The following is a 24,583-nucleotide window of genomic DNA, read 5'->3' on the forward strand; positions in this document are numbered from 1 at the left end:
TTCTTCCCATAATTGCTTGGTGGTATTTAGACCTGAGCAATGATCAAGTCCTTTGGTTCAGCTTTTACTTCTACTTATAATATTCTATCACTCGCTTGCTCTATGTTTACTACGCTTCTTCCAACATTTTCGTCCAATACTATTACCACCGTTTACTGAATCTAGTTTACTCTGTATGTTACCCCATAACTATCGTTCAAGCTGTCCTCGCGATTCCTCTATCTCAACTCCCTCAGCCTAAAATATACTACCGATGCACGGTCGATTGGGTCGAGGCCCGTAGTTGCTAGGACTCATGATCTGATCTATGCCCATAACAATAGCATGGGATAAATAATTGAGGTAGTTTCCATTTGCCTTCCTCAATAGTGTTTTTAACGTGATCCATCAATGGCCGCTCCTCTGGGGTCATGCACCTCTTCTGCCGCCTCACTGAATAACAGACAATGCGCAATGCAGGAGCAAATACCATTGCTTCGGCCGGCATATGTCTTGCGGTAATCCGAATGTAGATGCCCTTCCAACACGTCAAGGTTTTAGTCCATTGGAATAATGATAATAATAATAATACTTTATTCATTTTGAAAAATGGTACAACCATATTAAATGTCATCAATATAAATAAATTATGACCAATGAAAAAATGTTTGAATAAAAATATTCCCACGTTTTTTGATCAAAACATTCTCTAAAATTCAACAGTTTATGCATTATTTAGAGACCAAATCGCCCATTCTTCAACATCATTCGTCAATTTCTAAATTCTTCAACGATAATATACGATGAATTTACCGCCTGGAGTAAAACAAAGGAAGTACATTATTGGTAGAACGCACTCGTTTATTGCTTGTTTCAGTCGATGTTTTGAGATATTTTACGTTGAACAAGCCGTGTGTCAATAAAAACAAATCTTTGCGGTATGTTTGTACTTTAAGAATGTGAGCAATGTAAAAAATATACAGTATAAAGCATGAAATCACTGGCAGATTCAGACAGTAATATGCGATGTTATTCTCTCAACCGGCAATGCTCCGAGCACCAACCATGGATATTTTCAAAATTAATTTAAGAAATGCTGGAACAAGGTACGTTCGCTTATTATATAATATTCATAAAAACAACAGTTTACGATTGATGTTTTGACCAGTTACAATTGTGATGATATGAAAGGTGGCGAGAGAGATTTTTTGAAGCAGGTACATATGTGCCCTTTTTTGGATTTTAAATTTCGCTTTCACCCACAATCTAAATGTTTCGTTTTTTGTAAAAAATACTGTGGAGATGAATGAGAGCTTAATCGCCGGATTAACATTATGAAATTGAATCATAACAATGCCTCTGAATTAGGTGTCTGTGAACCAGCAGGAGTTTTGCACTCATGATATCCCACAGTTTTAATTTTAAGTTGTATCTTCCTTCAAGGCTGCTAAAAAATCCACTGCGGGTGAATTTACAAGATAATAGAAGCTTAATTCCTAGCTCTCAAATTTTATGTCCACTTCTCAAACTATTATGATAAACCTATGAACTGCTTATGATGAATATGTGCCAATGAAATTCCTTTTTAATTTTACAGAGGGAAGGAATCAATCAGCTTATGGGCCGGAGAACACAGTTACAAAAGACACTATTTTTTCTCAATGAAAATATGAAATGAATTTTAGAAATCATATTCATAGTGAAATAAGAAGTTAATAGTTTTTGAAATGCTTCGTCAGTTTTTATGGGGAAAATTGGTGCTGGGGTTAGTTGCAATAGTGGCTGTGTTGCAAGTAGTCCATCTGATATTACTGTCGCGCTTAGAAGCACGGCACCGAAAACATGCTGGTGGGTCAGGTGGAGTACCTTCCGCATCTGATGCAGATGAAGAGTATCCTACTTACCACGGAGCAGCTTCGGTTACTCCAGGTGGTATATCTTCATTTTCTGGAGGACCGGAGTTTGCTGTGTCACCCTATCAAGAAACATCTGCAGCAGACTCCAGGGTTTGGGTATGTTACTTTCCCTCCATATTTTCTTTTTGTTTAGTTGTAACGGAAGTCTTGTGTTTGTTTGAAAAGGTGTTGTGTTAAAATATATACTGAACGAGAAGACTCAACTTATAAGTAAGTTTAGCCTTCTCGAGTTGCTGCTTAAAAAAAATCTTTTAATATATTGTTATCGTTTGAACCAATATAGTCGTTTATAACCAATTCCCTGGAAGCAGTGACATAGTATACCTAATGTAATTCTTATCAAATGTTGTATTAACGCAGCAGACATATCGTATTTTAATACAGGCTTTGATTAGTTGGAATTTTTAGCATTCTGGGAAGACTATGTGTTAGAACTAACGAAGAGAAATCTTTGCTGTATAAAGTTACACGTTGAATGCTTATGTTGTAATTGTGGAAAAGTTCAAAGAAAAGTAGAGTGCCCATCTTTGTTTTCAGCAACCTTTTTGTAGTTGTAAATCTACGTCGGTGTGATGTGTGTTAACGAAGTTCTTGTATAAGCTAACATTTGAAGTCATATGATCCATGGAAGAACGAGTTGCTCATTTCGAGCACTGTAATGTTCAACGTGTAATGGGATTAAATGTGATTTTATAAAATGAATGTGTCCATATCTTAATGTTCTACTGCAGGGGAAAGTTAAGCGAGTCGGAAGTTACTGGAATAAATAAAAATAGTCTGAATTAAGTCGTAAAGCAGACGAAGAGGGTGGAATCTTGTAATTTTTAGGAAGGATTACACTTACGGCGGCGTACACGTAACATATGGCCAGTGTAGAAAGTATCACCTTTTGATATTTCTCAACCAGATACTGGAAAAGCGTTATGGTTTTGTAGGTGAGTGGAGTGACTAGTGGGTGCACTTATCCGTCTGAAAAGCGATAGTTTTCGCGAAAACTTGACCGTCGCCTGTAATCTGTTTACTTGTGATAAAGAGGAAGTTTGGCAAACTGTTATCGCTTCTGCCTACTAGTACAGTCGCAAACACTATCAGTCACCTTGCAAATTCGAAGACGCAGAATGACGTGATGCAAGGCAAAAGAATCCATGAAAATAAAGTTGTTTAGGAAAATACGATGCGAAGATTCTTCATGAGTACATGCCCTGATAGGCAAATCGGTGTCTTAAAACTGTCAATCAATGTAGTGTAGTAGTACGGTTAAAGAAAAAACAATGCTACAGTTGTAACAAAATCCTCACTGGTTACCTCGTAGATTTTCTTAAGTCAGAATCTTGGAAATAAGGTAGATGTGTTGCCAAGGAGTAACGAGTGAAAAACGTTTACTTTGGGTTAAAAATTCAAGTGAAGAATTCATTCCTTACATTGAATATTCATGCAGTTCACCATATTCAAAGAAAAAACAATGGCTTCAAGCATTTCTAGGGCTATCAAATGTATATAAAATCTTGCTTGGAAAACTAAGTAACAGTACCTGGTCCAGTCAACAGCCACTTAGATAAAGGTATCAAATTGTTATGGAAAGAAATACTCGGCTCAATGCATTTCTTATGATCCATAACTTATTGTCTACTGATACCCCTTTGGTGCATTTTGATTCATCATTGCCAAATGAATAAATGTGCGACTCCTGTGAGTGTGGCATTGAAGCTGTTCATGTGCATCAAATTTGCTTTTTTAAGGAAGCCTCTGTTACATGTAATTGAGGGAAAATGTACAGTATGTAGTTTAAATTCCATATACTAACATTGCTGAGGAGGGACTCATCATTATTGGTGGAGCCAAATAATCTCAGTTGAATAATGCTTTGTTTGCTAGATTAATTAGCCTTTCTTCAGGTTTTAAAAATATTTTGTATGTAAATGTACCTAATGTTTGTGGTTAATTTTTGAAGGACCATAAATATATACTATTGTAGGACTATTTGGTATTTGCTAGAACATTTTTCAAATGAGCTTTTTTTAATGCATGTATTCCAATTGTCTAACTGTAGCATGTAAACGGTTGGCTTTGTTCATATGTTAAGTGACTTGGTTCATAGAAGCAAGGTCTCCCAAAAGGGGTGGAGGGCTGGGAGAGAAAAATGAAAGTTGGAGCTCAAACAATAATACAAACTGCTGGTGCTCCAAATTATTTCTTAATTCTTGTTTTTGCCATAGTTCAGTTTTCTACAGAGAAAATGATATTTACATACTAGGCAATCAAAAAATCATACTGAACTGAACAGAAGCTGACAAATTAAGGAAGTCTTTTGATGCGCACACTATAAAATGATGATCGATAAAGGGTAAAGCTGATACACCATGGATATTCATCTATCATTAGGTGGTTCTTATTTTACCAATGAAATATGTTGTTATTCCTTCAGTTTGAAGGATTTATTAGGATTAATTAATCAGATGATATGATATGATTAATACATATATTTAAACATTTTCGGAGATGAAAATGGTGGTTAGGCTGATATCTATCTTGATCTAATTTTTATACATGTTATAAATGTCTCATGATAAATTCCATTTTTGGGTATCCATACATATTTTTAGACATTTATCTTTAGGAGTATATGAAATAATGAGCAATAAAGAATTCAAAGTGATGGGTTTTCAAAATTCAAAAAGAATTCAAAGTAATGAGTTTTCAAAATTCAAAAAGAATTCAAAATGATGAGTTTTCAATATTCAAAAGGAATTCAAAATTTCAGAGCTTTAGAGGACGCCGCGATAGCTTAACTGGCTAAAGCACTTGACCAGACATTGAGGGATCCGGGTTTGAATCCCAGTCAAGGTGAATGATTTTTACACTCTGTAATTGTTGCATTGAAATTCATATTAGCGGATGACTCCGGTATAAGTTACTGTTGTGGTATCTCCCGCAGCTTCTTTGGAATATTATGAACAATGCTGGCCTGAATGACCATTCTTTGAGATTAAAATGTGTAAGTGGTCTTCCGTGAATTTTATAAATGGAGATATAAAGGTGGCTCCCAGGAAACCAGATCGAAAGCCATCACTGCCTACTGGCTGATTCAAAATGATAGTAACATGAACTTTGAAAATGTGTACAATAGTAAATTTTGTAAAACATTGAGCAAAGTATTATACTGATTCTGAAATTTTCATATATTCACTGAATGCTTAGCAAAAATTATAAACTCTGTTTTTACTTTGTTGGCTTTTAATAAGAGATAAACATGTAAAGGGACCTAAAAACAAGATGAAATACAATTTGGTCAACTTTCAGTAATCTTAATCGAAAAAGAAATCATTCAAGGAACAAAGCAAACTGTTGTACCTTAAAATTGTGAACCATTTTTAAAAGTCTTCAGTAATGTGAAACCATGTAGTCTACAATAGTACCAACTCATAATTAAATGGTCTTAATTAAATGAGAGAATGAATTATGTGTGCTCATCATATCTCTATATGCTTAGAAGCAATTGACTTTGAGTTACATTGCTCATCTGGAACTAAGCATAAAAAAATAAGCGAGAAATGTTTAATTCAGACACAATTTTTGTCACTGTGCTGTTTGTAGTGATTTATTAAGATCAAAGTAACACTTTCTAAACTTTTACTATATGTAAAAATAAACAATAATTCTTAAGTTAATCCTCATTAAGGAATGGAATAAATCTACATTTAATAGTGACTACTTTTGTTTATCTCTTTGAAATCATTATTTAATATTTATATCCATCGGTGGCAGTAATAACTCCCATATCCAACTCATTAGTGGTTGTATTGGTACTCGACGTTGGATGATAAATCCAGGGAATAGTTGGAGTGTGCATGGCATGACGGAACTGGAGCAATACTACCAAATATGTCACCATAGTGCCCAAAAGCTGTGAAGTAAAATTTCTCCATCAGTTTCCTTCATGGAACATGCCTACAATGGCTTCCATAGTTAATACAAATATAAAATTGTTCTAAACCTCACTCACTAAATTCCATCATAATTTCAAAAGTACATTTTTTGCATGTGTATCATAGAAATTCTTTTTAAAAATAGTTTAAGTTCTAGAAAAAATTCTCTCTCCTTTTCCTCCCTCCCCTCCCAAATCTCTTGTTATTAATGTACATAATTAATTCCCATGGTTTAGGCATACTAATAAACCACTGTACAAGGTTGAAGGTCATGTATTTAATATGGAAAAGAGTCATTGAAATTTAAAGCCTAAACAATTAGTTTAATGAAATATGGTTTATTTTAAATAATTTATCATCTATAACCGTAAGCAGCATATGTGAAACTCAAGGCTTTGCATTTTGAGGAAGAGTTTCTAGAATAGCATGCTGGAGCATGAGAACCTGGTGAAGACACAACTTCTGGCTACAGTTCTCTGTGAAATGAAAATTTTTCTAAGAAATATCTGCCATGAAACTCCAAATTGATGTCAAAAATCCTATTAAAAAACATTAGGTATGTCTTAAAGTACCTTAGTTCATGACTTTCTTATGTTCCAAAGTATCTGTAGCCTTGTCCAATGACCAAAAAAATCACAATCAAAAGATGAAAGGTACTAAAAGTAACATGTGAAAAGGACTAAAAGCAATATATGGAAAGTACCAAAAAATTTCAAAAGTTTTTTGTTTTTGAATAATGAAGGAAACCTGCATTTAGAAAGCCAAAAAAGGTAATCTAATTGCATTGAATATATGATGAGTATATTTGACAATGTGGTGTGAAAAACTAACCATTTTTATCCTTTGTGGCTTGCATTGAAGCTTTTTTGTACAACATAAAATGACATTATTATTATGTCACCAAGATCAAGATGATATGTCAGGCATTAGATATTTCATGGCACAGCATTTGATTTTAACTTATGCTTCCAATTAATTTTTAAAAGTGAATAATAACTGTTAGTTAAGAATAAACAGGGGTGGCATTAATTCAACATAAATACATATATTCAAGTGGCCATGACTCAAGCTGCAGTATTAACATTTTTGAGAGTTTAAAGAAAAACAAATCAAAACAAAAGTTTTAGATAAGGGAAAATTTGATTAAAAACGATATTTGTTGAAATAGTCATTGAACAATAATATTTATCAGGTTTTTCAGAAATCATTACCATTAGTATTATTACTAGTGTATGTCTTCTAATCAGAACAATAAGGTTGATATCCCATGCAGCTAAAGGATCTCAGGATCATCAACACAAAGATAGAGAGTAGGGCAAATGATTACTTGGGATGATCTCTTCGGGTTTAGGAAGGGGAGAGGTAAGCATGATACCATTGCAGTAATGAGATCACTAATTGAGAGGAATATAGAATGCCTTCAGGATGGGTTTCATAGATTTTGAAGTGTTTGATAAAGTGAATTGGGAAAAACTAATGAGTATATTGGAGAGACAGGAGGCTAACCCGCAACCTGTACATGTCTCAGACTGCTCAGGTGCGAGTGGGGAACATGGAGTCCGGATGGGCAGTGTTAGGAAGAGGTGTAAGGCAGGGGTGCCATTATCACCGTTGCTGTTGTGGAGGAAATGCATTAAGAGGCATGGGAAGAACTGGAGGTAGGAATGAAAGTCTGTGGTGAATTCGTAAAATCAGTTAGGTTTGCTGATGACCAAGCTCTAGTTTCTCAGTCAGCCAAGGGGTTTCAAGCATTGAGAGAAACATTTTCAGGGAAATATATATTAATTTAGAATTCATAAACATTGACAGGAGAATTTTGGAGTAGTTATAACACACGATGATTTTCCAAAAGTTTATTTTTTATCTTAAGCCATTTTACTGTGCAGGGGTGCCATTATCACCGTTGCTGTTGTGGAGGAAATGCATTAAGAGGCATGGGAAGAACTGGAGGTAGGAATGAAAGTCTGTGGTGAATTCGTAAAATCAGTTAGGTTTGCTGATGACCAAGCTCTAGTTTCTCAGTCAGCCAAGGGGTTTCAAGCATTGCTGAGTGAATTGGAAATTCAGTGTGACAGGTATGGGATGAGAATCAATATTAATAAAACAAAGGTTATGCAATTTTCTAGAAAGAAAAAGGCTAAGCTAAACATTAACATAGGAGGGAAAGAACTAGAGCAGGTAGAACAGTTTACGTATCTCAGAAGTGTTTTGGACCAACTTGGTCAAAGTAGTAGGGATGTAAGGAGAAGAATAGCTCTGGGCAAAGAAGCTTTCACAAGGAGGAAGGAGTTGATGATAGGGATGTTGAGTAAGGATATTAAAAGAAGACTCGTTAAAGCTTTGATATGGAGCGTAGCTCTGTACAGTGCGGAAACGTCATTGAAGCAGGGGGATAGACGTAGACTGGAGGCTTTTGAAATGTGGGTGTGGAGAAGAATGGAGAAGGTGAAATGGACCGAGAAGAAACCAAATGAGGAAATACTTGGTATGGTGGGCAAGGAGAGGGGTTTGTCGGGAGAAATCCCATGGAGACAGGAATGATGGATGAAGGGCGTATTGACTGGCACTGGGATGCTGAAAACTGTAATAGAGGGGAGAATGTTTGGCAAATGAGAAAAGGGCAGGAACAGGATAGGGATGTTAGATGGGATGAAGGGAGGAAGGAAGTACTCAGGGATGAAGAGGGACTTGATGTGTATTAGGTTGCTGGATTGTGTTTTGTTAGGAGTCGCAAAATATTTATTTGGTAGTTTTGTTCATCCAAAAGCCTACCTTAACCGGTTGATTACCTTGTAATAAATAATAACTTCTAATGCGATAATACGGCTAAGTACAACTTACATTATGTGTATTATTCATTCAGAATATAATGGAAATGTTCCAATAAAATATTTTAACATTTAAAGAGTGGCTTAAATTTTTGTGGAGGGTTTGAAGGGGGCTGTGTATTTGGTTTGATAGGGAACGTTGAATCAGGAATTTTGGTAGGGGTTGGGCATGCCTGGAAAGAGGATAAAATGGCACCAAAAAAATTTTACCCGACTAACTAATTCCTTGTCCAGTATGACATAACCACCAACTGTTATGTATGGGGGACTGGCATCCATCAGTTGAAGAAATTCACGTATCTTAAAAAAAAGAATATTAACTGCTGCATTATCTCATGACATGAAATGTACTTGAACATGAAAGATCATGTATTATTAACTCACTTCCTTCTTCACTTTATGGCTTGTTCTGGGTTTGACCATCATCAAAGAAAGCTCATCGCGAATATCAGATCCTGCCTATAAAAGTGTGATTGCAGGAGAAATAACATTATTAATAACATCATAGGAACAGTAAACTATGAAATGTTTTTACTCCAATTTATCAATGCTTAAACACAATATTGTTTAAGTATTTGTAAAAAAGGAAAAATCAGATTTATGTTATGTAAACTTGCTTTAGATCAAATGAATAGGGGATTGTGTGGTCATTTACTACTTGTTTTTTTCATGAAAATGAACTGATCTGAACAGTAGAATTTTAAATTTGAGAGTCACAGTTTGTAGGGTGTATGCCATTGGTGGTCAATGGTATCAGCTTTATAATTTGTGATTTCAATTTTCTTTTATCACATCTCTGTTAGCATCATTATGGCTTCATGCTTTTAATTGATGTGCTCTATTCTGATTGTTAGTTGTGATGCTAATTTGCAATGTGGAATACACAAAAATGCCTAGATATGATGACTCCAACTTATTCATTAAGTTTTTCCTAGATACCATTTAATCGGTGGACAGTTGAAGATTAGGAGGCAGTTTTAGTCTGTGGTTGTGCTGCAATTTCTTCTGATTCGTGCTCAGAGTGAAAACAATACAATTAAAAATTATACAACATTAAACCATCATGAAAGCTACATAATTTCTGATGTCTTGCAAATTTTGTTTCTTATACCTTGATTACCAGAGGTGTAATGATTATACAGTAGTCAAATAAGACAAATTTTCTCTTCGCCATAGTTAAGAATATTGTGTGATATGCACAATGCCAATATAAAAGGTGAGCTTGTTTTATTCCCAATTGATATTAATTTACTGACATAGTAGCTTCTAAAAACTCTGGGATGCTGGGTCTTCAAGATTAAAAATTAGTTAACTTTGTGAAGTACCGTAAAATTTGGCACTAATATTATGATTGGTATTAAAAGAATGATTTACACACTTACACTGTGGGCAGCATTGTGTGCTGAATTGCCCAGAAGGATGAGATCTCCAAGGTGATGAATAAGAATAAGTAGAACACCAGATTCATTGCCTTGAGTACCTCCATCCACCCAAGCAATCACTCCATATGCTGCAAGTAACATGGCTGGGAATTCTTTTCCTATGTTTAACATGAAGGCAGTCCCTATGGCTCCACTTCCACTGTACCTTACCATGATACTCAGTTTCCTCCAAAGGTCCTGGAAAGAGTTTATCATAAAAATGAAGTTGATCCTTACGACAGATCAGTGAACTGAATAAAACAGGAAATCTGAATGCACCATTAGTTCAGTAAGATTAGCAAGAAAGTGTTGAAATATTTATCATGAGAATCAGATAAAAACTGAGAAAAGAACACCTATTGGTTATTGTACAATATATTCTAGGTCTAATGCCAATTTGTGTTACCCGTATCCATACCAGCACTGGAATGGGCACACTGACACTTGAAAAGTTGGCAGTTGCCTTTTCTTGTCAGTATAATTGTTATAAATTGCTAAATCAAGTAGTCCATGATTACAGGACTTCTGTTGACACAAGACAAGCTAGAGAGAATGCCAAAATATGAACTTGGAATTTATGTAAATGAGAGAAATTTTATATGAGAGTTCTCGAGCATATTTGGAGTGACTAAAAAGTTTGATGAAATTACTTACAAAATTTGTTATATGTGCATTAGTTCTTTCCTTTGTTATGGAACTTAAGGTTTTATCAAATAAAGTAATCAACTTAGAAAATTGATTCAAACTGTATGGAAATGCATACAAATGAAAACAAATACTTTCTGGCCAAGTGCATATTTTCTTTGAATGTGACTGAACATTAATATAACAAAAATCTACAAAGTTTTACTCATCATTGATAATTTCGAAGCAGTGATTTCAAAGACCTTCATAGCAACTATATGAAACATTAAAAAAAGCACATATTTTGCTTTGGGTTTCCTGAATTGTTTTGTAATAAACTATGCAGTAGGTGATATCATTTTATTCCCTTAAATACTGTGACCATGAATTCTGGACTATTTATTGGAAACCTGAACTTCAAACAAATTTCTGCTTGGGCCATTTAATTTGATTATGTTTTGTGTCACTTTTTGTTATCATAACTTTAATAGCATTGATTAATCTTTCTGGAAAATTGACCGCTTCAAATTCATGTTCCATATTTAAGTTCACCACAGCATTTAAAGACAGCATTTTAAATATTTAAATACAAAATTATTTCGATTAAGGCATCAATTCAGTGCCTAAATATGCTCTAAATATTGGAAGAAGTGGTGTCAACATTAATTTTCATGATTTCTTTGTTGCCTATTGTTAATGTTGAGAAGCAGTGGCCAAGTGATTACAATACTTGACTGCTGAACAAATGATGGTCGACTAAAATTCAGGTTATGGACACTCTTAATGAGATCAATGCTCTTTGTTTTTATGAATACCAGATTCAGCAGATTCAGTGGGGAAGCTACCCTTGACTCAAATACCTGACGAAATATGTTGTTCAGTTGATATAAAACAATCAATATTTGATGTGGCGACTTATTCATTTTGGGATGAGTATTCAGGGGTAAAGTAGCATATCCAGGAGAAATATTTCATGAACTATAACCGAAATATTTCAGTTATCAAAGCAAAATATGCCTTTTTTGAAATTGTTGAATTCCATAGTCTGGGAAAAGGTGTCATGTGTTGAAGTAAGGACTCTATAATAAACTTAACCATGTATTCCTGTGGCCAGCGCCTTGTACCAGGGCCAATAAGTATGGATCCAGCATCTGTGGTCGCTGACGCATTGGCGTCCCGGCGTAGTCCCTGAACCAGTCCTTTGGATGCTGCCTGTAGAGCCTTCGATGTAGCCCAGACGAAGGCAGAGTTGAGGTACATTTGTGTTGCAATAATCCAGTATGCTGCCAAATGCATGGGGGGCATCATAGGCATTAAGTAGTGAGAGGACACAGCCCCAAGTAAAGTTAACAAAGGGACGGAGGTAGCCACTACAGCCACGAGGCTCCTACTCATCTCATGGTCCAGCTCCAGGGGGGCGCCTGTGATCAATTGGAACTGATCCTCGAAATTCCTCCACTTTGATAAGAAAGTCAAGAGTTTGGGGGTTTGCCAGAACCACCGGATGAAAGGCAGTATTGGCCATTCCCCGAAGTAGATAATGTAAACGTAAGCCACTACGCTGTCGTCGAAACTGTGACTTGACTCGACGATGATGTCGAGTCTTTCCTGCACCACAACCCATACAATGATAGACCATGCCGAATAAGTAATGACCGAGAAAGCGAAAGATAACGACCGGATTCGAAATTTCAATGTGTGGGACTCCTTTTCTACGGTCAGCGGCAGGCAAGAGGCCATTCTCAGGGCTTGCAGAATGTACTCGAGGGTGTTGAAAAAGGTGCCGATCCGCGCTTGCCTCACGCTTCCTCGCCTTCGTCGTTTGCCTCGTTTCTTCGGAATCACATCGTCTATCTTTTGCTTCCCTTCCGGAAAGATACCATTGCCATCTTTCCAGGTGGAAGCGAAATGAGCAGTATCCTGAAAAGGATTGACTCGCGACTTCTTAATCCAATTTGCCAGCATTTCACTTAGCAAATGAGGAGCGTTGAGGTTGTCGAAGTGCACCAGTGCTCGTGAAAACCGTAATCATTAGCAATTTAGACTGTTGATTTTGGCTAAAGCGTGGGGCGTGTTTAGAGCCGTATAAATTGCTGGTTATGGATGGCGTGACTCGTTTTGATGTTTGCAGCCGGAAGAAAACAAATATTAATTTTTCTCAAGAGGAGCTTCAGGAATATAATCTCAATTATTTGTAATTGCGTTCTTGGAATTTCCATTGATTGATTGACCTCGACTATAATTCTTTCGTGATGAAATGAACACAAAATATCACTAGTATTTTAAAAACTATCTGGTAATAAACCAATTCTGTATTAAACTCCTTAATGCAAAAGACATTTTTGCAATATTTTGCTTTCTCCATACGCAATGAGGAAAAAATATCGTCTTACCAATTGTGAAAAATCGACGGATATTTACATTTTCAGGCACTGCAAACAACTTTTGACAATTTTCCCGATGGCGTAGGCACATTTTAAAGGTTTTATGCTTACGTTTCTGAAGAATTTTAAAACTGTATTATGAAAATCATATTGTTAATTGTAACATTCTTTCAGAACTTTTAGCAGTGATTAATTAAATTCTATAGACCCCTGTGGTGGCATGCTGAAGGTGCTGCCCGCGTCATAGTTTTTACTAAGTCGCCGCTGACAGCTATTTAGTATACTACCTGTGAAATGTAATACTGAGAATAAGTAGACAAAGAAAGTCAAACATTTAGGTCCCTTTATTCAAAATAATTCTGAGATACCTTAGTTTGTTACATTTGCCATTGATTACTATCAAAAGGCTTACTTACTTGTGTTTTTATAATATTTAATTTTTTCTAACCATCGAGGCTTTTCCCCTCCTGTGGGCCTTGACGTGATGGCAGGGCTCGTTGTGCTGGCAGGAGCGAAGATAATTGCTCCTGGTAGGGTCACCCATGCCATATAGGTCGAAGATTAGGAGCCAGGCGAAGGGTAGTCCGCGTAGTATCTGTTCCCCAGTGAGGCGGCTGCAAAAGCGTCTGACCCAAGTGGGGCGGCCATTGAGTGATGGTGTCACGCTAAAAACACTATTGAGGAAGGCTACCACCTCAATTATTATTCCCAAAACTTTTATGAAGAACGTTATAGAGAATATTCGGTCCTGGCAACTACGGGACTCGGCCCTATCGGCCAGGCGGACGCCTTGCCTCTCCCGCTGCCGGTGTCGTGCCCGACAGCCGGAGAGGCAAGGCGTCCGCGATCGTCATCTCACGAAAACCTTACGAAGTAAAACCGACGGTGGCAGCACAGAAGACGCAGAATAAAAAGAACAAAGTATATATTCCATTTTTCCTGGGGTAACTTTGTGGAAATCCATTATAACTGAAGTGAAAAATACCAATGTATCTTCCCACTAAATTTGCATTCGGTACAACTAGTTTAGACGTATCGGCGTCATCCTCAGGTAAGTTCGTAACTGACGATGACATAAATGCGTCGAAACTAGTTGTACCGAATACAAATTTAGTGGGAAGAAAATTTGGTATTTTTTATTTCAGTGTAGACCAAATTAGTTAGAATAGGAACTTGGAATGTTAGGATGAGGTTGAGGACAGGTGAATTAAAGAATATAAAGCGAGAGATCGGTGGAGGAAATATAGATATCTTACGTCTATGCGAGGTGAGATGGAAGGATAGCGGGGATTGCTGGAGTGATAGTTGCGGGCTAATAGGGATAGGGCTTCCACAGTCGTCATCTCACAAAAACCTTGCATATTAAAACCGACAGCAGCAGGACAAAAAATGCAGAAGAGGACGGACGAATTAGCTGGAATAGGAACATGATATTTAGGATAATGTTGAGGACGAGAAAATTAGAGAATATAAAGCGAGAGATGGGAAGAGGAAATACATATATTTTAGGTCTATGTGAGGTGAGTTGGAAGGATAGCGGGGATTACTGGGGTGATAGTTGTAGAATAATATACAGTGGAGGGGACGAGAGCCAATGAGGGGTTGCCATAATATTGAATTAAAACGTAGGAAGAAGCTTAGTCAACATAGGGCAAGCAACAGATAGAATATTACTAGTATAGATAATAGCAGAACTGACGAACTTAGTCATTGTTCATGTATACATGCCACCTAGCACTCATAAGGAGGAAGAAGTCAATAGGATGTACCATCAGTTAGAGGACATGATCGCGAGTGTTCCTACAGGGAAACATTTGATAGTGATAGGGGATCGGAATGGGATGGTAGGCAAAGGAAGAGATGGTAATGAAGTGGGGGACTACACTTCAGGTACAAAGAATTATCGTTGGAGAAGGCAATTGAGTTCTGCTGGAGACAGGGCTCAGTCATCACCAAAACTTGGTTTAGGCACCAGAAAAGGCACAAGTATACATGGAAAATGCCAGGTGACTCAGAAAGCTATCAGTTAGATTATATTATGGTTAGGCACAGGTTTAGGAACACTATGTTCAATTCACGTAGTCTCCCAAGAGTGGATGCAGGCTCTGATCACAATTTAGTTGATATTAGGTGTAGTGTCTGTTTCAAAAAGATAAGGCAGGGGCGGTGGGTTAGGAAAAGGAATTTAAAAGAATTAACTGGAATGACAAGGAAGAGTTATCAGCAGGCTGTAGGGGAAATCATGGATGAGAGTAAAGAGCTGAGTACTATCAATGGAAAATGGGAATACATGAAAAAAGAACATCAAAAGCCGAAAAAGAAACTATAGGAGCGGTAAATGGGAAAAGGACAAGGAAATCATGGATCATGGATGAGATGATGAGAAAGATAGATGAGAGAAGAAAATGGAAGAATGTAAACGCAGAGGCAGAAGGAAGTACATTGTGTTAAATAATAAATTAAGAAGAGTAACAATAAAGCAAAAGATGTGAGGTAGAAGATGCAGTGTGGGGATAGGGAAAGTTTGCAGAGGAAAGATGCGGGAGGATCTGTGTTAAAAGTTAGAGATAAGTCGGGTAAGATAATAATTGAAACAGGAAAGATCCAAGAGAGATGGAAGGAACATATAGAAGAACTGTTTAGTAAAGAACTTAAGCCAACAAGGGTAGACTTAGAAAGAGAACATCATGTAGAAAAAGATAGCTTAGGTCCACCGGGCATACTCATTGATGAGACAGAAAGGGCAATAAGAGAGATGAAATCGAAAGCTGTGGGGATTGACAACATTCCTGGGGAACTACTAGAAGATTTAGGGAAATGTAGGAGAAAGAGTCGGAAGGACTAATTCGTAGCATTTATGAGAAAGGAATCTGGCCGGAAGACTCAGATCAGTGTTAGTTCATAATTCAAAAAAGGTGAAGGATACATCATGTGGGGACTACAGAACAATGAGTTTGATTTCTTACGCAGCTAAAGCGGTTCTTAGGATCATTGACCAAAGGATGGAGAGCAAGGCAAATGATGACTTAGGGAATGATCAGTTTGGGTTTAGGAAGAGGAGAGGCATGCATGATGCCATTGCAGTAATGAAGAGGAATCATTTATCAAGAGGAATATAGAATACAATCAGGCCAAATTTGTGTATTTCATAGATTTTGAAAAGGCATTAGATGGAGTTATTTGGGAAGAGCTAATGAGTGTATTGAAGAGAATAGATTGGAGGAATAGGAGGCTAATCCACAACCTGTACATGTCTTAGACTCCTTGGGCGCAAGTGAAGGATGGAGAGTCTGGATGGACAGTGTTAGGAAGAGGTGTAAGGCAGGGTTGTCTATTATTGCCAATGCTGTTCAATGTATATGTGAAGGAAATTATTAAAGAGGCATGAGGAGAACTGGATATAGGAATGAAAGTCATAGGCGAATTTGTTAAATCAGTTAGGTTAGCTGATGACCAAGCTCTAGTTTCTCAGTAGGCCAAGGGGTTACAAGCATTACTGAGTGTATTGGAAATTCAATGTGATAGATCTGGGATGATAAACATTATAAATTAAACAAAATTTACTATATGTGGTTTTCCAGAAAGAGAAAGGCTAAGGTTAACATTGAAATAAGAAGGTAAAATCTAGAACAGGTAGGAACAGTTAATGTGTCTCGGAAGTGTTTTGGACCAAAATGGTCAAAGAAGTAAGCAGTAAGGAGAAGAATTGTTCTAGGCAAAGAGGCTTATTGGAAAAGAGCCCTCCCATGGACTACAACCTTGATGTTGTGGAAGGGTTTGTGCATTCCGATGACCCCTAGAGCTGTGCTGGCGGGAGTAATAATAATTACTCCTGGTAGGGGCACCCATGCCAGATAGGTCGAGGGTTAGGAGCCCGACGAAAGGTAGTCTACACAGCATCTGTTCCTCAGTGAGGCAGCTGCAAAGGCATCTGACCCCAGTAGGGCGGCCACTGAGTGGTGATGTCACACTAAAAACACTATTGAGCAAGGCGACGGGAAACCACCTCAATTATAATTTCAAAGAATATAATGATGGGCAGTATAAAGAATATGAGTCCTGGAAACTACGGGACTCGGGCCAATCAGCTGTGTCTTGTGCCCGGCAGTAGGAGAGGCAAGGCTTCCGTGGTTGTCATCTCACGAAACTCTTGCAAAGGTAAACCGACAGCATCAGGACTAAATACGCAGAAGAAGAAGACCAAATTAGTTAGAATAGGAACTTTGAATGTTAGGACAATGTTGAGTACAGGAAAATTAGAGAATATTAAGTATGAAATAGAAAGAGGAAGTATAGATATTTTAGGTCTATGCGAGGTGAGATGGAAGGATAGCGGGGATTACTGGAGTGATGATTATGGTGAAAACAGGGGAACTAAATATCTCTATCTATTAAAAATTCTGCTCCAAAGCTGGCAACTAGCAGTATTACTACAGTTGCTCATTAACATGGACAGACTTCCATAGTTTCTCTTCAAAATACAATTGAAAAATTTAGGAGGATACTCTAATAGCCCCAAGAATTGTGTGGGCTCATATCTTGATGGCCTGTTAAATGACGAGCTAAAAGTTCCAATGTCAATTGTATTTACCTAATTGTAATGTGTAATAATATAATAACCTATGTGTAAAATAATATATTAGCTTGTAATGTAATTACTTAATCATTCTTGTAATTTTGGTCCTAATCATGGATTTTAATTCATTCCTTATTGCCTCCTTGATTTGTGAATTCCATCTTCACCTTAAATGAGAATCAGGAATTTCCTATGTGGACTATGTTGCTATAAGTAGTGGGATCAGTTAGTGCCTACCATAGGTATTTGTTTGCATGTGCAAATCCTGGAAAAAACCAAAGCTATAGTAGACTGACTTCAGTTATATTGGAGGTAAATGAGGCATAGATAGGCGATCCAAAAGAGAATACTTGATCAGACTTTTAACTCTTCACTTGGGAAAGAAATAGGGAAAAAGGACAACTTATTTGTCCAGTGGGATAAATTGGGATAAAGTCATGAATTGGAATCTACAAAGTTAGTGGCCACCCTGAATAAAAATGTTATTATTGATCAAGCTCTCTTAATTTTTTTTCAGGTTGACTCTGAACTACCAATACTAGCTCGTGCCCTAGTCACAGGCCGGGTACTGGATGCTAGTGGAGAATTCCAGGTTGTGCCCAGGTTGGCCAAGGCTGAAAGCTACCCACAGGCTTCAACAGGGACTCCTGCTCATGATATATCCATTGCTACCCACTGTTCTGTAGAACATCTGCACCGACTTCTCCCTTTTGTTGAAAGATGGCAGGTTGGTTATCAATTCTGGAGTTTACTAATTATTATTATTGATGCTTGTATCAATGAAATGCCAGCTATAAACATGAGATAAATTCGCCTACCTCATGTTATCCATACAAACTTATCTGTGTGCTGAAATACTTACCATAAGAAAAGACAAACTGTGTTAATAATTTAAGTAAAAGTTTATAATACTTCTGTCTGTATGATGATGTTGCATGCTACAATTTTTCTCACTTACGAGTCATTTCTAGCATGCAACCTAATGAGAAAGCAGTACTCCTCAGCATTGGATACAAGAAATACATTACTGTAAAATCTCAGATATGCCTTAAATAAGTATTTGATTTACTGCTCTTCATATATTTCAGCCGATCCGACACCAATTCATAATTTTTTAGAATTCTGGATGTACAATCCTTGTGTACCCAGTTCTTCTTGGCAATGAAAGGTTGTATTTTTTCCCAAGGGACCAATGTCTGTTGCTGTATTTGCTGGTGAACCTGAATTGGGAACAGCTCTAAATTCAATAGCATCCCTTCGTGCCTGCTCACCCCCCATACGTCGCCTGGCTTCCTTTCATTTGGTCTCTCCACTGCTGCCTGGTGGTCGTGCCCCCCTGGCCTCGCTTGGCACCACAGCGCCATCTCGCTGTGGCAGTCTCCTGGAGCAACTTCGTGAATTTGGGAGGGACAAGACAAAGAAAAATTATGCTCGTAGGACTGGTATTGGAGGCGTTCAGTCACCACCATATCCAAACAACCTCCTCCGCAATGTGGCTCGTTGTGGAGTCATAACCGAGTTTGTCCTCACAGTGGATATTGATTTGCTGCCATCTCGTAACCTTCGAGTAGATTTTAACCATTTTGCAATGGAAAATCACCTTTTTGATGAGTCCCAGAAAGATGATAAGACTGTTTATGTACTGCCTGCATTTGAAGCCAGTGAAGGTGCTCCAACACCTGGTGATAAGGCGGAGTTGCTTGCTCTGTCAGACACTTTTAGACTGCGGCCATTCTATTTTGAACTTTGCTGGAAGTGCCAGGTAAGTAATTTAATGAATAAGGTGGGTGTTTTGAATATTTCATGAAATCAAAGGCATAGGCTATAAAAATTTTTATTTTGTGGAGAAAATTTTGAATGATTCAGTAGAATCTTAGATAGAGTACTGGTTGAGGTAGTTATCAGATGGACTCAAATACTAGCCGATGCTACTCTTTTAAGTCTTACCTAACACAATGCAATGTGACAATGTACACTACAGTAAAATCTTCTTTAGTTCTGCATACTTTCTTCCTCCTCTCAGTTCTTCCAACATTTATATTATTTTGTCTCACATACATTTTCTTTTTGGGTCAAGATTCTTGCTTCTTTCTTATTGGGTCAAGTTTTAATAATAACCTTCTGGTTTTCATTGAAGTTTTCACTCTTCGGTTGCCATAGATACTCCTTTGAGTAAGAGGGATTTTATTCCAGTAGATTAACGAATGAATTTTTCCAGATCTATGAAAATATAGGAAGAATGAATGTTGGCTTCCCATTTGTTACCCTTCAGGTAGCCAAGGGTCTTCTCCTATGCTTCTTTGTATCCTACCTGATCAAAACTCTTGTGCTGAATATTCTATTCTTATGTAGGTGATTCTTGCTAAGCTTGTTAATGTGCATGCAATTAGGTGTATAGTTCTGAAGTTTTACAAATTTGGCTGATTCATTTAATACATATTACCTTTGGCTCCAATGAATTTGTTAAAAGTGTATTACCAACTATCTCATTATCAATTATTGTCCTTTATTTATTTTGTATCTTGTATTTACCTACGCTCAAGAATTGCATAAATATCTATAATTGTTGATTATTTATCAATTTAATGCTGGTGAGGTTTTACTTTAAATTTCTCCCCTTACATATTCCCAATGCTTGACAGTTTTTTTTTCGAAATGGCTTCTTTGGGAATACTAAACTTCCCTAATCTTAGATTGAAGAATTTTCTTAAACTCATTTCTATAAATTGAGAGTCATTTCAACTTAATTGGCAAGATGTATAGCGATAAGTTAATCAATGAAAACCTAGAATATGTTGCACAGAAATATGCCCAATTAGATTCTTCACATTTGGAACAAAAATTGAGGAAAAGGCGGGCATAATTCCCAGTAGAACCAAGAAAAAGTTGTGAATGAGAATCTAGAAAAATAGTGGCTACTCTGTTTGATCTAAACTAGCATATCCTTCTAATTGGCTGGCAACATTATGGCCAACAGAAGACCTTGTGCATACGTGAGCCCATTTATGTTCTCCCCATTATCTCTATATTGCTCCAAAGGAAACAACTTATTTCAGTCATAATGAAGTGAATTGCTCTGAAGTTTTGAGGTTTTCCCATTGTGTGTACAAGTGTACTTCAAATTATTAGTTCCAACCATCACTGTTTAGTTGGAAGGTAACTTTTGAATTAAAATAATTCAATTGTGTTTGATGTTAGTTATTTGCAGGCTGTCAACATTTTTATTTTCATTCTTTCATGAATAAAAGAAATCTTCTGTTTGAATTGATGCCCAGGTGCATACAGATTATGAGACATGGCAGAAGGAACCACCAAGCTCTGGTTTAGCACCACTTTTTGAAGTACTATGGAAGGACCCATGGGAGCCATTCTACATATCTCGCAACACTGCTCCATATTATGATGAGCGCTTCAAACAGTACGGATTCAATCGAATTAGTCAGGTTAGTGAATACAATTACTGATTAAAATCTAGTTTTATCAAATGATAGCCGTGCTTCGCATACAGTGTTCATTTTAGTTATTGGTTGACTCCTTAATATTCTACGTTTATATTATGAGATCTATGTCATAATGTGACCTATTAAAGCAATAAATAATAAATGAATAAATCATTACCTATATATTCACCTTTCACTTTTGTGATTATTTTTTTAATTTAATCTGTAGATTATGTTGTTTGCCCTTCATTACATTTTCCCTAAATATTGATTTTAGGTCACCAGATTAGTCTCTTTCACACTTTTAGGAGTTCTAAAATATTTCAACAGTAAAATACCTCTATGTGGAGGAAATTATTGGGAGAAAAGGTCTTTCCTGCTCAGAGTGCAATTGGGATCTATGGTATCTTGAATTTCTCATGCAGAAGGTGCATATAGTGGTCCCAACAAAGGAGAGCAAATTATCATTGGAGAACAATTTGTGTGTTGGCTGCCCTAATTTCACATTGAATGAATGTTTTGCAGAATTTTGCAATAAAGTATGTCTATCATAACAAATGTAACACGTTTTATAAAATTTGTTAGAAAATACCTTTAATTCTTCATAGGACACGTTTTGCATGCATCCCTTACCATTCATATGGATCAAAAGACTTTTCCCAAAAACATCAGCTCAAAAAAGTCTTTGACTATTTTACAATGGCACTGTATTAAATTAAAGCTAGTACTGTAATTCTGGGAATGCAAAATTAAAACTGGGTGCCAAAAGGTGAAGTCAATTTTTTTCCTGGAAGTTATTCTTTATATGATCGACAACCTTCTGGAAATTACTTGATGCTTTTCCTACACTGAGTTCCATCATCTAATAATCTAATTCAGGCCTAAAATTAGTAACCAAACCGTATAAATGCTTATACATATGTATTGTATCTCCTCAATGAAAGTCTATGCAATTATAGGTTGTTTTATCACACTCTTCTTTTGTGTGTGAATGATTTCTCTGAATAAACATGGGTGGATATTTTAAATGACGAAATTATTTTTTGCCTAGAGAAAATTATATTTTAAAATAACTTTCAGGTGTGTGAACTCCACATTGCTGGCTACAAATTCTCTGTGCTCAATAATGCATTTTTGGTGCATCAGGGTCTAAAGACACCAGATTCCTTTCACCCTGAGAAGGATGCTGAGCAGGAACGCAATCTATTTCTCTTCCGACAGTTTAAGTTGGAACTCCGGGAAAAGTATCCAGAGTCATCCAGAAGATGCTATTAATTTTTAACCATCCTTTCATCCCTAATAACATGCACAAATTTGCATTTGTTTAAGTCAGAAGGAGTGCATATTTTATACTGGTATGGACAATATGATGATGTTCTCTTGAATCATGCTGGAGGAATTTCATTTTATCATGGATTGATTTGCATTAGGTGTTTAGATATTAGCCATTCAAAGTAATCATGATATAAAGTGACAATACTGAAGTATTAATTCATTCAAAATGAATTTTGTGATTTATTTAAATGAAAGAATCAAAGCACTCAATTTTATACTAAGTTTTAAGTTCAGTTTTTCATTCAGTGCCAATGAAAGACTGAGGTATACATATATATATATATATATATATATATTTTTTTTTTTGTTCTCATGAGTGTCGAAAACATTACATTGTCGCACAACAAAATAGAGACTACAGTAAAAAATCTTCTGTGAATAACATTGCATGGTGATGTTAATATATTTTATACCTCAAAATACAGAGATAAAAATACATAGCAGATATGATAGCTAATTGTGGTGAAACTTCTATTTTGCACTCTTTGATACTGTTTTGTTGTTATCCCTTATGGTTTCTTAGCATGAGCAATTTTAATAGTTGCTCAACTTAACAATTCCTGAGCCTTATTATTTTTTTAATTTACTCACAATTTTTTAAGTGTTTACTTTAATATTGTATTTGATTGATTGCTTCTTATTTTTGGGACTTTTATAAAATCACTAATATATTCAGGTTGAACCCATGTGAGAATAGACTAAATAGTAAAAATATACTATTGCATTAAAGTTTGCTCCTGGCTGAAGGAATATCCATAATTTATGTAACGTGAGTGGAATTCCCTAAATAATTAGCATACATTGTGGTCTTCAGAATATGAAAATCTTCCTTATTACTGTGGAAAATTAACAGCTTTCCAGTAGCAATCTTTGACACTGTTACAGTTGAAAACTTTCAGGGTCATCTTGGGTATAGTGTAAAAATTTGCTTTCTTGGCAATCCCTGACCTGAATTTTTCACTCTGCAGTATTGCAACACAGTAGATGAGATCAACTTATTCTCCGTGAAAAGAATGATATATTCAGCTGTTTTAAACTTTACTTCCTCCAAAAATTACTCAGTCCAGTGTACTGTGGAATAAGGAGCTACTTTGACGAGAACCACATGTGCCTGAATGGAGTGATCTAATGCCCTCATGATCAAACCTGCAACTTCATTGTTACATCTCAAGGTTGTCAAATCCATAACGCAATTCAAAGCAAAGCCTTTAGGATTTTAGCACTTCAGGGCTTTTAACAGTGGGGGTTTTTACTGAAGAAATTTTGTCTATAATCTAATTTGCCCATTTTTACGAAAGAATTTTGGTGCCAAGAATGTTTCAAATTGGTTACTCTGTGTGTGCTTACATGTGCTGAATCATGTAGATATCTACATTTTTTATTTAGTTTTTCATGGTGTTTAAAACATTATTTTCAATATATGAGTGTTAAATAGAGGTTTCATGGCAACGATAGTGAATGTAGGTGATTATACTCTCCATTGTTTTTATATTCATCCAAAAGATTTTGCAATTCATAATCATTTGGTAATCAGTGGATTCTTGAAATAATATTTGCTGAGACAAAGAGGTACCCTCTCCGACAAGTGCCGCTTGCACTTAAGAGCATGAAAATGTATGATGTCAAAAACTAGTCTTTGTTTCTGTTTCATCGCAGAGGTTCATTTATTTCTTACATGTTGTACTATTAGTGTTATAAATCAATCCATGTTATATGCTTCTGTCTCTATTAACTCTAGTCCTTGTCTTGTTTTGTAAATAATGTTGTATTTAAATGTTTTGTATGGCTTCCTACTCAAGAGGATTCTTCAGCCAGTTTCACATGACTCAGCTGTGTAATAAATTTGCCTCTGTTTATCTTTAAATAGCCCTGATTCTGCACCTAGCATGTAAAATTTAACATTTATTCCAACTCAGGCACTTGCAAAGAATCTGAGATTATGTCAGAAGAGGTGTACATTTGTAAGTTTTTATGCACTGTATTTCCAGCCATTTGCAGAGTGATTCACTCTTAAGTGCGTTTGAATCCATTGTAGATAGAATTTCAGGAGGCATAATAAACTTTTTGCTGTTTTCAGGTACATGAAATAAGATGAGATAAAAATTAGAATCAGGTAACATACATACAATACAGAAAACATTTGATTAATTATTT

General features: G+C 36.3%; 2 protein-coding genes across 2 annotated transcripts; one reads left to right on the forward strand and one right to left on the reverse strand.

Moving 5' to 3' along the window:
* The first annotated feature begins 873 nt into the window (after positions 1–873).
* LOC139688329 (beta-1,4-glucuronyltransferase 1-like) lies at positions 874–22,524 on the forward strand. Its single transcript, XM_071585827.1, has 6 exons — positions 874–1,085; positions 1,577–1,991; positions 18,172–18,381; positions 18,841–19,416; positions 20,930–21,097; positions 22,175–22,524. The coding sequence occupies exons 2-6, from the start codon at positions 1,707–1,709 to the stop codon at positions 22,367–22,369; spliced, it is 1,434 nt and encodes a 477-aa protein (XP_071441928.1). The 5' UTR covers positions 874–1,085; positions 1,577–1,706; the 3' UTR covers positions 22,370–22,524.
* On the reverse strand, positions 5,626–11,999 carry LOC139687503 (gustatory and odorant receptor 24-like). The gene is made up of 5 exons (XM_071584691.1): positions 11,790–11,999; positions 10,032–10,268; positions 9,034–9,108; positions 8,860–8,949; positions 5,626–5,799 (listed from the first exon to the last, which is right to left on the reverse strand). The coding sequence occupies exons 1-5, from the start codon at positions 11,997–11,999 to the stop codon at positions 5,635–5,637; spliced, it is 777 nt and encodes a 258-aa protein (XP_071440792.1). The 3' UTR covers positions 5,626–5,634.
* Positions 22,525–24,583: the final 2,059 nt, after the last annotated feature.

Source organism: Hetaerina americana, unplaced genomic scaffold (genome assembly GCF_022747635.1).
Source record: "Hetaerina americana unplaced genomic scaffold, ioHetAmer1.1.p SCAF_2, whole genome shotgun sequence".
NCBI lineage: Eukaryota > Metazoa > Arthropoda > Insecta > Odonata > Calopterygidae > Hetaerina > Hetaerina americana.

Excerpts from the sequence above, each read along its gene's own strand:
- LOC139688329 (XM_071585827.1), top strand. The coding sequence starts at position 1,707 with ATGCTTCGTCAGTTTTTATGGGGAAAATTGGTGCTGGGGTTAGTTGCA. Across the intron at positions 18,382-18,840 it reads CTTTTGTTGAAAGATGGCAG|GGACCAATGTCTGTTGCTGT; the intron begins GTTGGTTATCAA and ends TTTTTTCCCAAG. Across the intron at positions 21,098-22,174 it reads GATTCAATCGAATTAGTCAG|GTGTGTGAACTCCACATTGC; the intron begins GTTAGTGAATAC and ends AATAACTTTCAG.
- LOC139687503 (XM_071584691.1), bottom strand. The coding sequence starts at position 11,999 with ATGCCCCCCATGCATTTGGCAGCATACTGGATTATTGCAACACAAATG. Across the intron at positions 9,109-10,031 it reads CACACAATGCTGCCCACAGT|GCAGGATCTGATATTCGCGA; the intron begins GTAAGTGTGTAA and ends ACACTTTTATAG. Across the intron at positions 8,950-9,033 it reads GCCATAAAGTGAAGAAGGAA|ATACGTGAATTTCTTCAACT; the intron begins GTGAGTTAATAA and ends CTTTTTTTTAAG.